General features: G+C 46.4%; 1 protein-coding gene across 2 annotated transcripts in view; it reads left to right on the top strand.

Moving 5' to 3' along the window:
* Positions 1-18,236, top strand: part of LOC147722941 (uncharacterized) — a 796,795-nt gene that overhangs the window by 140,350 nt on the left and 638,209 nt on the right. For both annotated transcript variants that reach the window (XM_086965340.1, XM_086965341.1), the window contains exon 4: positions 9,107-9,147. In XM_086965340.1, the coding sequence (XP_086821466.1) occupies positions 9,107-9,147 (41 nt within the window). The remainder of the gene's footprint in view (positions 1-9,106; positions 9,148-18,236) is intronic.

The raw sequence follows: 18,236 nt of genomic DNA, 5'->3' as shown, positions 1-18,236 counted from the left end.
GAGAACTTCCTGAGGAGGCGTCCATAGTGGGGTCCGACCCACTGAGAGGAACCGTGGCTGATCGGTCAGTTACACCATAGCGCTGCTAATCTGCTGCACAACAGGGATCTGACACCGAACGCAGGGTGATCCCTGCCAGGGAATCGCCGACGACACACCGAAGCAACGGGGCAAGGCATACTAAAGTGACCACGGAGGGCCGGAGTAACCACGCGGTAGGCCGCACGAAAACAGCACTGGAACCGGCGTGCTGACCATCACGGCCGCAGGCTGGGACGCGCCTGGGCCCTGTGAGTGAAAGACCGAGCTCTTGCAACCAGTGGGACGCCCACTCGACTGCACACAGCCTGACGACCGGGGGGACCATGCAGCCCATTGACGCGTGGCACTGAAATTACCGCCGAGAGCAGGCTATACATTCACAAGCACGACGCCATGGCAGGCAAAGGTACAAGAAGTGCGTCGACACAGGCGAAACTCGACAAATTTGCATACAGCCTGCATGGACACTCTCAGGGTGGCGGGCGCCACTCCGCAGGCGCAGCTCCAGACACAGACGGGACTAAAAAGGTCACCTTGGAAGACATTATGAAAACCCTCACCGAGGTCCAAACGACGGTGGGCACCATTTCTTCCGAAGTTAATCTGCTAAGGGCGGACTTTAAGAAAATGGAGGTAGTTACAAAATCGCTCATTGAGGACACCTCGGACCTACAAGTAGCGATGGAACGAATGGAGAAAGTCACTAAGCAGGCGCAGGAAAAGCTGGACGATCAGGAAGGGCGCTCCCGGAGAAACAACGTCCGCATCCTAGGCCTTCCGGAATCGGAGGGAAAAGGTGCCATGGATTTGTACATCGAGGACCTCATCAAAACCAAGCTACAACCTAAAGGCTTGTCGCACTTTTTCTCTGTTGAAAGGGCGCACCGGGTACCTGGAGGTGCGGCCAAGCCAGGAGCCACACCGCGGCCTGTACTAGCTAGACTATTTAATTTTAGAGACGGGGACGCCATTCTGCAAGCGGCAAGGGTCTCACCACCTGTAAAAATTCAGAACTCGACTTTGGCCTTCTTTCCGGACTACACGGCAGAGGTGGCTCGGCGCCGGAAATCATTCACTGAAGTGAAAAAGACGCTGCGTGACAGAGGCCTGCCTTACTCGATGCTTTTCCCCGCCAAATTGCGGATTGTGGCCGAACGAAAAACGTGGTTTTTTGATACGCCGGAGGTGGCACGAGAATGGCTTGATGGATGGAGGCAGGTGGGCCAACCCCAGCGCCCGCACAGGGACCGCCAGAACCAACGCAACGGAAGGCCAGCGGAACACCAGACCAGTAGCCCCACAAACGAGGAAGGCGCCGCAGGACTAGAATCTGATCTTGAGAGGGACCCACTCGATTCAGGACAGCCTGTCAGAGTTTGATTAAATGTGCTGCGTAAGGGACAACACGCTTGCAGCCTTTGGGACCTTGAAGCTGATGGAGCTGAGTAGGGCGGGCATTGGCCGGTGCCTGTAGGGGACTCACCAACCCCACAGGCAAGTAAGATAGATGGGGATGGGATTAAGCACTCTGCCAAGTTGGGGATGCGGGCGGGACTTCGTCCGTGGTGCAGGGGAGCAGGGAGGGGGTGGGGGGGAAAAAGTTGTAATGTTACGGTTATTGTTCTTAGTCATCACTACTTCCATGTGGAACACGGTCCTACTGCAGGCCGTACACTCCTGGTACCCCAGCACACGTCATTGCATAAGCGTTACACCACACTGCCACACATCAGTAACACTGGTCGCGAGTCCTGATGGCCCGACAGGAACGAGATGCACCCACTGAGGGCGCCCCTGCGATGATAATGGTACCCCCCCTGAAACTGCTTAGATGGAACGTTAGAGGACTGGGGGACAAAATTAAAAGAGGTTTGGTCCTGCAAACCGTCAAACGCCATGGGCCTGAGTCAGTGATGCTTCAGGAAACACACCTGGCAGGGTCTACATGCAAAGCACTAGACAGACGTGGGAATGCCATGGCAGTACACGCGGATTTCACTACGGGTTCCAGGGGCACTGGGATACTCCTTAAAAAGAACTCATCCTTTATGGTTGAAAGCCGCAAGACGGACGATCAGGGTCGTTTTGCTGCGCTATCTGGCCAGTGGGAGGGGAGACCCCTCAATGTGGTGTCCGTGTACATCCCCCCGGCGCTCCACTCTACAGCACTGCCGGCGCTTGGGCAATTTCTCATTGACCTCCCCGAGGGTGATATGATCATTGGGGGGGACTTCAATGCAATAACGGACCCCTTCCTGGACACCTTGCCCATACGAGACCGCCCGAGAAGGGCTGCCGCGCTTCCTGGTTTTCTGAGCGCACTAGGCCTCACAGATGTTTGGCGTCAGTTGAACCCCACGACGACTCAATACACACATTACTCCTCTACACATAACAGCCTCTCGCGTATTGATTACTTTTCTTTTTAGGGATGGGATTGGGATCAATAGACAAACTAGAAATTCTGCCCAGAGGCATATCTGATCACTCCCCAGTGTCCCTCCACCTTACTACCAAAGAGAGGAAGCGCGCCAGAATGTATCCGATATACCCTAACTATTTAACGGTCCGTGGAATCAGAAAGAAACTCAAATTGGCCACAACACACTACTTTAACGAAAATGTAGGAACGGTTTCCTCGCCCTCGATGCTCTGGGAAGCGTACAAAACAGTCCTACGCGGCGCAGCCATTGCGGCAATCACAGGGCATAAAAGAGACTCCAGAAGTGAACTCGCGAAATTAGAGTTGGCACTCCGCACCGCGAACACCGCCCACATGTCGGACCCCACCCCTGACACCACACATACGCTGCACCTCCGACAGCACCAACACCAGGCTCACCTCACAATGATTACTAAGGGGCATTTAGCAAACACCGCACACAGAATATATGACGTGGGTGACAAGGCTGGGAGGATGCTGGCTTGGTTGGACAAACGGGGCGGTAGTAACCGAGGGATACAGAGACTCTACGCACATGATGGCCAGCTACAGACACACCCTGAACAAATAATACGCACCTTAGCACGCCACTATCAGGAGATATACACCCCGGTGCGGACCGTCACGGAACGGGAGGCGATGGCATCGCTCGAACACATTGCTATCCCCGAGCTCTCACAAGAAGCGCAGCAGGAACTAGACTCAGACTTGACGGAGGACGAAATCCAATTGACAATACAGGCGTTGCAATCCGGCAAAGCACTAGGGCCCAACGGGATACCCGTAGAATGGTATAAAGCGACAGCCTCCGTGTTGGCCAAACCCCTGCTGGATATGTATGCTGAAAGTGTGGAGAGGGCGGAACTCCCTCTTGACCAACGCACGGCCACGATAGTAGCCATTCCTAAACCAGCCAAACCGCCGACTGCATGCACCTCGTACCGACCCATTTCCTTGCTCAACGTTGAAGCGAAGATCTTGGCGAAACTCCTGGCCAGTCGCCTGACCCAGCACCTACACACCCTGATACACCCCGATCAATCGGGTTTCATGCCATACAGGAGCACGGCAATGAATCTGCGGAGGGTACATGGGGTGCTGGCACGGGCACATCTTCTTTCAGATCAAGCTGTAATTTTATCCCTAGGCGCCAAAATGGCTTTCGACCTGGTGGAATGGGAGTATCTGTTTGCTGTCCTTACTCGAATGGGCTTCGGCCCGAAATATCTTGCATGGGTACGGTTATTATACACATCACCGGTGGCACAGGTGGTTGCGAATGGTCACATTTCACCAACGTTCCCACTGGGGCGCGGAACTAGACAAGGGTGCCCGCTATCGCCCCTACTCTTTGCATTGGTACTAGAGCCATTGGCCATCCTGCTCAGAGCAACGCCACTGTTTCGGGGCATCACCTGGGAGGAAGGGTGGGAGGATAAAGTCTCCCTATATGCAGATGATATGCTGATTTACATGGTTAATCCTAACGAGGGAATCCCTGCCCTATTGACTCTGTGCGATGAGCACGGAAAGGCGTCAGGTTACACCCTGAATTGGTCCAAATCAATAATATACGTGCTTGAAGGCCCGGTCCCACTATTACAGGACGAATGTCCCCTAAAGTTAGCAACCACCTCCTTTAAATACCTGGGTATTTTCATCACTAATGATGCCGCGGACTTTTATGCCGCGAACTTGATGCCACCTCTGGCACGCCTACGTGCAGATGTTAAATACTGGGCTACTCTGCCGCTGACCCTCCTTGGGCGAGCGGCGCTATATAAGATGATGGCTCTCCCCAGATTTCTCTATGTGCTAGAAAATACCCCTTATATGGTGGCACCGCGTTACTTCAAACAAGTCGCTGCACTAGTATCCAGCTTGCTGTGGAGCAACGGCCCAGCCCGTATAGCGCATGACAAATTAGTGAAAAGCTGGTATGAAGGGGGGATTGCGTTGCCCAATCTCCAATTGTATTATTGGGCGTCCCAACTTAAGATAATTAATCACTGGATCCATGTCCCGCGGGGAGACCCCGCATACAAGGCGGATTGGTCGCAGCTGGGGACGGACGGCATGCTTTCGGTGCTATACAACTTCTCACAAGTTAAGAACCTAATCGGACCGACGTTTCATACGGCGGCATTATGGCATGCAGCAAAATCTCGGCTGGGCTGGAAGGGGAAAATCACCAGGTTGACGCCATTGTGGGACACAAGAACGCTGGGAAACCTAAGGTCCTGTAAGGGATTCGCGCAATGGGATCACATAGGGATTTCCGTGGTGGGGGACCTTTGGGACAAAGGCACGGTGGTTGCATTCTCACAGCTCCAACAATATGGTTTGGGCTCCACTGAAACATTTAGGTATGTGCAGATCCGACACGCACTACTGCAAGCAATTCCACCTGACACCACACTCCCGTATCGTCGCCACTAGAGGACAGACTACTGACGGACTTTATGGAACAAAAGGCAACCTCTCTCACGTATAAAAAACTGATTAACAACCTGACAGACCCCACACAGAAACTTAGAGAGAGATGGGTTGGGGAACTAGGTGAAATGGATGATACAGAGTGGAACGAGGCGCTTGCATCACCAAGAGAAGTAGGCATTTCGGCTAGGTTCAGATTAGTGCAACTCAAGATTTTACACCGCACTTATTACACCAGAACACTTCTTCATAGAATACAGAGGGGACGCCACACCCCTTCTGCCTCAGGGGCTGCGGGGAAGAGGGAACTCTGCTCCACACATTATGGGATTGCCCTCTAGTCCAAGACATCTGGAAGCAAATTATGCGCACAGTCTCCCAGGCCATTGAAATCTCAATCCTGCCTGAACCCCGTAAGTGCCTGTTGAACATTTGGGACCCTAATAACCTGGACAGGTATGGACAGCTATGGGTCACGTTGGCTGTGACAGTGGCCAAGCGAGACATTGCGCAAAAATGGGGTGCCCCGGAATTACCTACGGTAGCTGGATGGATCAGGAATATGGACCTCCTCATGGTGAAGGAAAGGGCGGTGTACGTGCTGCGGGCCTGCCCACGTAAGTGGAATAAGGTGTGGACGCCCTGGAACAAATACAGGGGAGAACCGTGTGAACCCTTACCGGAAGACGAGGACTTGGACTCAGAGGAGGAGGAGGATTAGGAAGGGTGGGCATACATAATGAACTGGTTTGTGCTGGGGTGGCGCGGGAGTGTGATACTACCTTTGATATCGTGCTGAACGTGTGCAATGGCTGACAACTGACTATGAACGGGAATAACCCTCTACCGAGTGATGACTTTAGTTGGGTTTTATTGTTTTTCTTTTTTTCTGTTAGTTGAATTTGCCAGGAACTGATAACTGTACCGAAAGTGGGCGGATCACGGAATGAAAAATGGGTATGGTATGAAGATGTGATAAAGTCTGTGCGTATTAGTTGCTCATAATTCATCCATGTCCAGAATAGGAAAGTAAATGCCCTATGTCAGAATATGATTTGATATATCCGTCTCTCTTGATGATAACTAATGTTGATATGATATTGACATCTAAATGTGTTATTGTGACTATATATTTTGCCTTCCTGACAATAAAGATTTTTCACAAAAAAAAGAAGTAATTACTTGTTTTGTACCTATACATGATTTGATGTATTTTTTTTAGATAAAAAAGTCCCCTGAGGAAGAGCAGTTAGCTCGAAATGCATCGGGCATAATGATTGGAAATTAATTTTGAAAGTTATGATGATCTAATAACGACGCATTGATGAAAAATAAAGGAAAACCGTACATAAAAAATATGTGAACACTTTTTTTGAAAATTGAATGAATGGAGCCTCTTCGAGTGCTTATGTGATTGTGAATCTTGGGACCCAAGAAACACGCATCAGAATCAGTATTACACCCCCAATGCTCAGTGGGGGATTCACACAAAGCACCAACCACACCGTTGGAAAAGATTACAAACTTTGAAAAGTATAGCTGAAAACATATGAGTGCGGAGCCACATCCCATTTGGTTATTTAGTCAAAAGCCTAGAGCACCAGCGCCTGTCTGCTTGCCAAAACCAGTGTGCCCTGTGAGAAAAAGTAATGTTGGAGGGAGTGAGGTCCAGTGGGGGAGCCCTAGAGTAAGGGCTTCCTGTGTGAGGATTTAGCTGTGCACAGATTCAGTCATTGCACGTGTGCAGTGACAGCTCCGTGACGCCCATCCCCGTGTTCCAGTTGAGACTGCTGTGAGATGTGCCGTGCAGGACTGGATGGTCCTGTACCGCTGCAGGGACCCCGTATAGCAGAGGGCCAGCAACTGAGTTGCTAATGTGAGAAGTGTTGAAACTCGTAACAGTCTTGGCGGGGCGCTTGTGCCAGTGGAGCCTGCACCTGTACTGTCTAGTACTGCAGCAACCCTGTAATGTCAGGAGAGGCTGCCGGTACCAACGTTTCTGAAGGATTAGGACTGCCATCTAAAGGAAATACTGAGGCTACATTTGGCAGGTTGGACCCACTCTGCGAGGGAACTGCCTCTGACTGACCCCTGAGATCGCCATGGATGATGTTGCACCCTTGTTTGGCTCCATTTGGGAGCTGAAGAAAGGATTCAACACCCTGCTGGATAAAGACAACTTACTGTGCCTTCATGATCTGGGAGCTGCTTTGAACACTGAGAGAACTCTAGCGGCAGGCACCGTCTAGGAAAGAGACTTACTGTGCCTTCATGATCTGGGAGCTGCTTTGAACACTGAGAGAACTCTAGCGGCAGGCACCGTCTAGGAAAGAGACTTACTGTGTCTTCACGATCTGGGAGCTGCTTTGACCACTGAGAGAACTCTAGTGGCACCGTCTAGGAGAGCGAGCCTGTGCCGCTACGTCCTGCTGAGGTGGACGTTGACAGCCTGACTTCTCAGAGTAGAACAGGACTCACGGGTGCTCACGCAGAGGGCACCCGCTGCACCACAGAACTATTCTGTGGTGCAAGAGTGGGTATGTTGGGCCCCATGGGACTCGCTGCTAACTGTGCTGTGGCAACACAGATACTTTTGACAAAATCCTTAAGAGTTAAAGGGGAATTCTTGAGTTGGACTAATAGTGGGAATTCCCTGGATGTGGCCACCAGTGAATGACCTCAAACATGTTACATGAAGGACGTTGGAACAGGAATTTCCTGACAACTACTAGAGTGCCAAACTCAAGGGATTGTGTTGTTGCCTCTGAATGTCATATTCCTTTGCATTTATAGAATTAGAAATAAACATCATGTTTTTATTATAAATGCAAGTATTTAACTGGACATTGATTTATTGTTTGTGCTTTGAGTGATGAGTCGTGTTCATTCACCTATATCTACACTCTTCTGCCCTGCCCCTTCACTTCTTGGGAGCCTTGACTGCTCGACCATATCTGACACTGAGGGTCAAGTGCAGAAGGGGTAATTGGCCCAGTTGAGCAGGATACATAGTATGTCGGACCAAGGACATCAGAGGTAAAAGGACTGAAACCACGTTTGGGCCCGGTAGCCCCTGTCTGCCCTGTGACCCTCTGAAAAGGATTCTACCAGCACGTCTGAACCATTAGCTCGTATAATGAATGGTTCTTTATTATTGGCATCGGCAAGCACTGGGTTGCGGTAAAGGTATTTTTTATGTAGGTGAAAGCCTCTGGATTCTGTGCCTTATAAAAGGATTAAATGATTATTCGGTAATAGTTGGCCGACTCTAAGAAGCATTTATGTGTTGCTCACTCTTAAGCAGCAACCAAGGCAGCATCACTGGCATTCTCCACAGATGTTACTGATTTGGAAGATGGCTGCGTAGGCCACCTGACAAGCATTCTGCATGAACTGTGTACTTAGTATTGTACTAGAGGTGAAACACAGTTTGCATAAGAAGTTTTGAGATACCTTTATGCCATGCCTCCGTAGCTGCCCAAGGCTTCTATTTTCCTCCTTTTGTATGTCACTATAAAATCCACCCATATCTTGGGAATTGAAGAGCGAGGATCTTGGAGTAAGATAGTTTCCATTATGTTGACACTGTTCCTACTAATCTGTATTCTCTCTGCTCCGTCTATTAATTCACTTACTCCGCTTACCTTGTTTATCGGCAGCACTCCATTAGGCTACTTTACAGAAAAAGGACTGGCATTCCTGAGCAAGGAATAGGAGCAACAACGCATATATAGTTTGAAGAAAGCATGGTACTGTTGATTAAATCCCTTTAAAATGGAGTTTAGAGGTGGCTCCCATGTACCAGAGCACCCCTGCATAAGGATATGTGCCTCGCTATGGCCAAGATCAACTGAATCGCCATAAAGGGAATATTTTCCTTTGAACCCACATAATGTTTTTTTTTATATTTGTGTATCTGACAACAGAGATTTGCTGATGCAACTGTAGTGGAGGAAGTGTGTGTAGATTTGCAATAAAAATAAAAGGTCAACAAAGTATCTTTGCCATTATTTGTTTTAGATGTTCAACTTTATTTTTGTGTAAATTGATTGTGAATATACGATTTTTAACGTTTTTGATTATGATTTAAGTTTATGCAAAGAGACCGACACTTTATTAGCATTGTATGTGTAGTGACTAATGTGTTACCATTTTAAACATTCTAATCTGATTTCTAATTTTCAGGACCGAAACCATGGAGAGGGGAGATAACTTACCCAGTGCTGGTCTGTAATATTCCTGCTTCTTTACGTTAAAGTTCAAGTTTCATGGGTCTGTATTGCATGCATGAGTTCCCTGTTATATATAGTTTTTGTTTGTAAGTAATTCCTATTCCATTAGATTTACAATTTCAATGTCGATTTCACCTGCGCCAAACCCCATACTATCTTGGTCTCCAGCAGTTTTCACATATTACCTTCCACATTCCACATCATTATGTAAACACATTGATTGTCTTGTATCCAGGAGGATAGGCAATACTAAGCAGGCCTGATAAACGAGTCAACTTCTCCCCTTCTCAAAGTCTTCATATTGACCATTTAGGGTCTGCAACAAGCGTTCAGTTGCTAGGATGCTGCAAATACATTCATTATTAATTGCCCATCTGTTAGACAGGGTTGTTATGTGTGCTTCCACAGAGTTTCCAAAGCTAATTTCGCTGGTCCCAAGCAGTTACATATTGAATGCTTGTCTGTCTGATTCTCTGTTAAAAGAGAATGAGCCCTAGAGACACCAAGCATCTAGCTGATGAGACAGGGCAACCAATGATCTTTCATTGCCACAAGAATTCCATCACAGTTCGACCTGATATTTGGCATAACACCAAATGTGTAAAAAATTCCCTAATATCCCTGCCAGGATTAAATGACAACTCTTCTTCAAATCAAAGATGATCTCCATTCCTTCAAAGAGTTATTCTCTAAACAACCCAGGCACCCTTTACCCCCTAAAACCTCTTTACACGACAAGCGCCACACCCAACCCCCTCCTCCCTGCAAACAGAATCTTCCTTATTGGACATCTATCCCCTCACATAACTCTACCACCCGCCCTCTTCGCAGCCCCAACCCTTTCTCAGCGTACGACATACACTCTCTCATACACTCATATGATATCGCACCCTTGACCCACACATATCTTCCTATCCGTACTAGTCCTCTCAATCCCCTCAGATCCTCCAAACAGAACGATAGAGGTATCGTTGTTGATAATCTAAAAAAAGTCTCACTCCTGACCCCTCTTCCTCCCTTATCACTCCTCGGCTTAAGTGCACTCTTCTGAACTGCAGATCGGCCCCCAGGCATGCCTCAGACATTGCAGACCTCATCATCGCACATGACCTAGACTTGATCATACTCACCGAAACCTGGTTAACAGACTCCTCCTCACCGCTCATTGACATTCTAGTTCCCCCTAACTACCATATCATTAGGCTAGACAGGGCTTGCAAAACAGGGGGTGGACTTGCATGTATTCACCGTAGCAACCTTGCAGTCAATAGAGCCAGTTCACCTTTATTCTCCTCCTGGGAATACCTTTGTCTTGATATCATCAGCGAAACTAACCCTGTTTGCTCCCTGCATATTCTCTACCACCCTCCAGGAGACAACCTCACCTTTACTGAGCACCTCATGGATCTGATCACAACGAACACTGGACGTCCACATACACAGATTTTCCTTGGGGATTTCAACCTTCATTGGAACGACCACAACAACTCTTTAGTCAATAGTCTCAAAAACTTCCTCATCGACCTAGACCTCACACAAATGTGCAACAGCCCCACCCACGACAAAGGCTCTATCTTGGATCTTATCATCTCCAAAGCTGACTCTATCCAACTCGAGTCAATCCAACTCTGTGACTGGTCTGACCACTTCATTATCACTTTCCTCATTATCGAAAAAATGAAGCTTATTCCGGCTCAATCCACTGGACCTAAGATCTGGAAGAGAGATCTGAAGAAACTCAACCCCAATTCACTACCATCCCTCAACCACAATCTTCTCTTACCTCCCATTGGCGTTGTTGAAGTACAGGTCCTTACCGACCACTACCTCAATTCGATGTCCTCAATCATCAACGCAGCTGCCCCCCTTCAATTAAAGAATGTTTCTTCAAAAATCTCTAAACCATGGTATGATGGGTTTCTTAATGATGATAGACGAGCGATGAGACAGGCAGAACGTAACTGGAGATCTGTCCCGTCAGCTTTGCACCTCATAACACTTAAGAAAAAAAGAAACGCTTACTTTAGGAAAATCAAACGCTCAATCTGCTTTCTTTAGCCTCCAGCTTGATCAAGCAAGAAACCGACCAAAAAAACTGTTCGAGTTAATAAAAACTCAATCCAAAGATGTCCCTCAAACTCTCTCAAACACCTCTAATGCACTGCCGTCCTGTGAAGAATTCTCTTCCTTCTTTAACTTAAAGACAGACAACATCAGGAATGACCTCCTTACTGATCTAAATCTCTACTCTAACCCTCACAGTAAAACGCCCATTGAGTTAAAAAACAATGCTTCGTGGTCATCCTTTGAAATGTACTCGGAAGAAAATATTGCCAAGATTCTTAGCTCACTGAAGCCTTCCAATCAACTCACTGACCCTCTACCCGCAAACGCCGTAAAGGACTTTATCCCACTACTTCTCCCCCTCTGGACCAAAATCATTAATAGCTCACTTCAACAAGGATGCATCCCAGATTCCCTCAAAGTTGGACAGGTTTCGCCCATTTTAAAGAAACCCACAGCGGACCCCTCCGAACTTAACAACTATCGCCCTATCACCAATATCCCTTCCCTAGCCAAACTATTAGAAAAATGTGTACACCTTCAACTGGCTAAACACATTGACCACTTTCACCTCCTCAACCCATACAAATCAGGCTTCCGAGCAGGCCACAGCACTGAATCTGCCATGACCCACCTTATTGATGATGCACTTCAAATACTTGATCAGAATGGCTCCTGCCTCCTCATACTACTCAATCTCTCTTCAGCCTTCGATACGGTCAAACATGAGAATTTACTTGATCTGTTGAATCTCAGAATGGGTATTTCAGGGACAGTTCTCAAGTGGTTCACCTCCTTTCTGCACAACAGGACCCAAAAATTCAAAATCAAGAACACTATGTCCACCCCAGTTCCTGTAACTTTGGGTGTCCCTCAAGGATCCTCCATCTCCCCTACTCTGTTTAATCTAGTTATGGAACCTGGGGAGATAGCTGGTGGCCTGATGTCCTGGGCCAACCTCCCAAGCCAAAGGAATGCGTTAAAAATCTGGGAGTCTGGGTGGACTCGGCACTAAAGTTCACTCACCATACTAAAAAGGTGGCTGCCACTTGCCTCGGCATTTTACGTAACCTCAGACCTATTTTGAGGTTCTTTGACTGCCGCACCCGCCAGTTAATTGTTCAGGCGACCATCCTTTCAAGACTGGACTATGCCAGCTCTCTTCTACTCGGGGCGAACCTTGCCGAAACCACCAGATTGCAGAGAGTCCAGAATGCGGCAGCCAGGGCACTGGTAGGTCTTCCTCGCCACTCCTCGGTGTCCGGAGCCTTGAAAAAATTGCACTGGCTCCCGGTGGCTAAAAGGATCCAGTTTAAGGCACTGTGTTTAGCCTTTAAAATCCTTAAAACCGCTTCTCCCCCTATGCTGTGCCCCCTCCTGTCGGAGTACATTCCTAGGAGGTCGTTTCGCTCAGAGGGACAACATCTCGCGATCAACCCCCATACCAGACTGGCCAGAGTAGGCGGCCGATCCTTTAGCTTCCTAGCTGCTAAGCTATGGAACAGTCTCCCGGAATCTATCCGTGGTATGCAGGACCTTTTAGCCTTCAGAAAGGCCATCAAAACTCCTCTCTTCCAATAATTCCTTTCTTTCCTCTGCACCTCTAACTCTCTGCAATGGTCTGCTCGCAGCGCCGGGACGCCCCTTGGCTGGGGTAGCCGCGCGCTATACAAGTCACTATAACATAACATAACTTACCACACTACTCCAAGCATCCAATGTTCAATTCCACATGTACGCTGATGACACCCAACTCTACCTCAAAATACACACCCTCGATGACATCAAAATACTCAACACAACGCTTAGGAACACACAGACCTGGCTAGCAGAGAATCACCTCAAACTTAACGCGATAAAAACAGAATTCCTCCTAATAGCACCTCCCACCAAAGTCCCCATCATTCAGCCCTGGCTTAATCATCTCACTGCTTTCAACGTTCAACCTACTATTGTGGACTCCGCAAAATCTTTAGGCATAACCCTAGACGGTAATCTCAACATGCATCATCACATCAGCAATGCAACGAAGGGAGCTAATTTCCACATCAACACATTGCGTAAATTGAAACCTTTCCATCCCCCCCAAGGATTTCAAAACTGCAGTCCAAGCCTTGGTCATCCCAAGAGTGGAATATGGAAGTGCTGCCCTCTGTGGTCTCCCCCTATCAACTATAGCACCATTAAAAGCCTCTATTAATGCTGCAGCCAGACTCATCACAGGTTCGAAAAAAAGGTCACACATCACTCCTGATCTAAAAGCTTTAAACTGGCTGCCCTACGAAGCCAGAATACATCTGAATATCGCCTGTATGACCCACAAAGCTCTACACCACAATTCCCCCAGTTATCTTGCTCAGAAACTGACAATCTCTGGTGGATCAAGAGCGACAAGAAGCGCAGACAATCTTCTCTTGAAACCTATGGGATTCCACAAGAAAATAATCTATAAACGTTCCTTCTCAGGAATGGCGCCGAGGACATGGAATGCCCTCCCTCCAGAAATCAGACTTATCTCATCCACAGCATCCTTCAAAAAAGAAGTAAAAGCTCTCCTCTTAGCCAAATTTCCATGAGCTCTGACTATTGTACTCTGATAACTCAATACCTTTCCTCCTGAGACTATTTATATTGTATTTATGGATGTAATCTAGTAACTTAATACTTTTTCAGCTTGAGACTATTTATTTTGTATTCTGTATGTATATTGACCTCCTTGCATCCTTACCTCCTTACATTGTTTGTCTTTATGTTGTAACCATTTTCATCTATTTTCTCAAACGTTTTTGCTTTGTAGTGTAGTTCCTAGTTTCCCACTAGGCCCTGCGCATTGGAATAACATAAACAGTAGTATCGACGTGGAACTGCGGATATTCCAGGCCTCCACTGACTATGCTAAACTTAATTGGGTTGTGTTACCAACTAGCTCAGAGGTCACTGGAAACTTTCTTCTCTGCATAGGAAGTGATCAGCTTCCTTGGCACAGACAAGAAGGGATTCAGTTTTCCAACAACCGTGCAACATGACAACTTTGCTCCTCAGATCAAGAGTCAATCTCTAGGGTCGTGTGAAACAATAGACATGTATTTCACTCAGTCAGTCTAGTGCAGTTTACTTTCACGAGATGTAGAGAATAGAGAGACGGGCGTTAGTCAATAAAGGGTTAACATTTATTGAACAGTCTTTCTTCTCGTACAAGAGAAATGTATTGCCACAATTGCAATAATTGTTATTATAAAAAGTACGTACAGTAAGATAAGTATTGCGAAATAGAACTGTAAAAGCATTGATATGGTTTCTTAGCCATACAATGGTTTAAACGTAATAAAACATATATACAGTCATATATACATTAGGCTAACATACTCAACTGGTGCTTCTAACTAAGCCTACCCCAGTGTGCCTGACCTAAGCCTAACATGTGAAAGGGGAGTAAGTAAGTAGCTTTAAGTTAAGTTGGTTTTGCCAAGGTTTGTTTCAAGAATTCTCGTCTAAGGGTTTAGTCAACACCATACCTCTGAATAGAATGATGGAGGATTGGTATCTCCTTCAGGGGTCTCTCTCGATATCCCAGTCACCCGCGAGGGTAAACCGGAAGCGCCGGGACTGGATTTCTCTGCACGAGAAAGGCAGCGGCTTCTCTTCAGCGCGTCGAGGAAGGAGGGGGGACAGCGTCCGCGGGCAGCTGGAATCTGCTGGATGTCTTCGCAGAGGGACGGCTGTTCAGCTCCTTAAGCGTACTGCACCATAGGTCGCGCTTTAGCGGCGATAATGGTATCAGCAGCTTCACCACCACAGGATAGCAGGCTGCAGCGACAGAGTGCTAGATTTACCAACACGGGGTCGTGCAGGCAGCTGGCTTCAGTAGCTCGTACAACAGGCAATTGCTTAAGGCAACGTTGGTAATATTTATACCTGACAGGTGCCGGGTTTGACGCAAGTTTGCTGGACATAAGACGTCAATTAAAGATGTCACTAGGAAGTGTTAGTTATCAGTTGCTCATTAGAGTTCTATTACTAATCAAAACATAGCAAGCGGGGATTTCCAGGTTTGCTGAGTTTTTATCTTGTTGAAGAACTCGGAGTGTTATCTAGGAATATCAGATAGTGACTACTGCTCTGTCATTGCACTAATTGGTCGCAAAGGAAGTGGCAGAAGGAACTATGCTGAAATGTGGCTCTGTTCGTGTGAGGCCAGAGATGACTTTTCAGAAAATCGCACTTGAACGGTTATGCCAATATAGGGAATAAATGGATTTATAGCCGAATAGGGGCATAAGGTCACAGTATCGATCAGGAACCTAGATAAACACGCAACAGCTTAATCATCAGTCATTTGCATGCTTATTCACACTCTGTCTGTAAAGCGCTCTGATATCCGTAGGGATCTTGTTCGCGCTCTATAAAACTTTCAAATAAATAAATAAATAAAACTGGGGGATTTCTTTACAAGGCTGTATCAAAAGTTCTCACATTCAACCTGCTCAATGGGTCTACCATTTTTTTCCCCATCTATCGATGTAGGCCCTATAGGGGTTAATGGTTGCATCTCTAAGTGTTGATTAGGTGTTGGAAATGACATTCTTTGAGCCTATGTGCAAAACTATACACTTTGCCAAAGGAGTGTGATCTCTTAAATTTCTGGATGCTTTATCTTTTAGCACAGTTGGTTGTAATGGTATATCTCCCCTTCATTTAGCAGAAATGCCTGCTCATAGGATTCAATGTACTCCTTTAGTCCCAGGACATAAGAGCCACGTTTTGTGCAAGTGTTCAATTTCACATTGGCCAGTCTATTTCATTTCTGCTTTCTTAGGTGAGCCCCATAGGGAACCTCCCAATGTGGCTAGTACCAGGTAAGGCCATAACTAGTCAGTGGTTCTGAGAGCGTATTCACCCAGGACCCTTATTTGAGCTACTTTATAGTATTCAAAGGAGTCTGGATGGGTTACGTCTCCCTTCTCTCATAGTAGGATGAGTATTTTATATATACGCCCACGGACAACCACCCTACCAATTAAATTTAAAGAGCTAGTTTTCAGTGCTTCAAGTAAGCTGCATTCTACTGAGGCAGGAAGAACATAAAAAATACTAAAAAAGGAGGAAGAATATTAATGTTAATGATCTGTCCGAACTATAAATGTGCAACAATGACTATTTACTAAGATCATTCCTAGTGTCTGCAAGTAGTCTTGGATAGTGAGAAATATAGAGCTGTTCCACTGAAAGGGTCAGCAATGGCCTTCTCCTCAGCTTGTATGAAGATCTTGCGGGTTCACCGCCCAACACCACCAACTGCACTTACTATAATTGCGCAAAGATTTGGGGTAGCTAAGGGAGGGAAACGGACGTTTAGAATGGAAGCATGACTTTAGTTTACTTTAACCTCCCAGAACCCTGGGCCTCATAAATCAAAATGACAATGACGGCACATGGGAAAGAAAGGTGCATGTGTTCTTATGCTTTAGTGGCGAAAGTGCCTGGACCCTCATGGGTTACAAGTAGCGCTCTACAAATCTACTGATTGATTGAAAGATATCTTCAGTGCTTTGAGGAATGTCTGATAAAACATGAGTTACACAGTTTATAAAACATTCCCAGCGTCCACTAAGATTCAACCCTGTTCAATACTATAATTAGCCTTATTAGAAACGTTTATGCCTACCACAATAAACAACTTGAAGTTCTTCTTGTATCTTCCCTTTAAATACATAGTGGTGCCTTGTTCTGTTCAGAAAAAAGTCTGTGAAATCGGGAAAGATTTCCTTTGTATTTATCAGTTCTTTTATCCTGAAACTAGACTCTTCGATTCTAATATTCCATGTAAATACTACTCCAGTCTTTTGTAGTTAACTGTCTGTTTTACCTGCTGCTCAGCCTGTGTTACTGTGGAGTGGAATGTTGGTGTGAGAGTTGGTTATGGAATGTTGGATGAGAGAGTGCAGGGGTGTGGAATTTTCCAAAAATCTAGTTGTCCAAGGGACAAAATTCCACTGAGATCTACATGTCCTGTAAAATCCACGTATCCCACCTACTCCCTTCCCACATCAAACATAAGGGCTCCAGCTGACAGAGAAACATTCATATATTGTTGCTTTATTAAAATCAGTAAATCATTAAATGCTGTGCAATAATAATGCTATAGGAAAACTTGACAACCCATATTATCCCTTTTATCCAAACATATAGAAATTGAATAGAAATACAACAATAAACAATTATGCATGGCAGGATGCTCTAAAACCCATATTAGCAACACTTCAACAGTTACGATAGATGTGGCCTTTTATGTCCGCACACATGCTTTGTGCCTCCTGTTGTAAGCCAGAGATCAATAGCTCTGCTGGGGTCATATTCCTCAAAGTTGGGTCCTTCTACCTTAAGGAGCATTAGGTCTTGGAGAACATCTTGATTTAACCGTGTTCTTAGTGGGTTCTTAATGATATTCATGGCAGAAAACACACTTTTAGCTTCTGCTGTAGATACACTGAATGTGAACAGCATCTCCACAAGCTTTAATATATTAGTCAACGAGTAAGGTTTTGTTGCAAGCAGGGTGGAATATGCAGGCAATACAGGAATACCTTTGGTCTGAAAGCTTTTCATATGGGTTTTAAGTCCAAAAAACTCCTCTACAATTGCCAACCTCTTGTCTGTGGTGAAAAGTACCTCAAGATATTGTAAAAATGCCTCAATATCAGAGAGCCAATATGAATAGAGTTCCTCTCTACTTTCTGGCTACAGTGTATAATCGAATGCCTGAAAACCTTGAACCGGCATGCAATTAACATTTTCAAACCTCTTATCAATGTACTTAACCATACTGTCAATGAGCTAACTGTCACTTTGGATTGTTGCTGCTGGTGGGCAGTGTCCTGCTAACTTTATTTCCCAGCCATCAGTAGAAATGTGTCCCAACTTCTTTTCTTCAGGGTGGTACAGTTTTTTAAACTGCTGCATATATTCACCCAGCTCACACTTTAGGCCTACTAGGGTCAACTCACATCTCTCTACAGTAG

Source organism: Lissotriton vulgaris, chromosome 4_1 (assembly GCF_964263255.1).
Source record: "Lissotriton vulgaris chromosome 4_1, aLisVul1.2, whole genome shotgun sequence".
Taxonomy (NCBI): domain Eukaryota; kingdom Metazoa; phylum Chordata; class Amphibia; order Caudata; family Salamandridae; genus Lissotriton; species Lissotriton vulgaris.
This window is presented reverse-complemented; position numbering and strand designations above follow the sequence as displayed.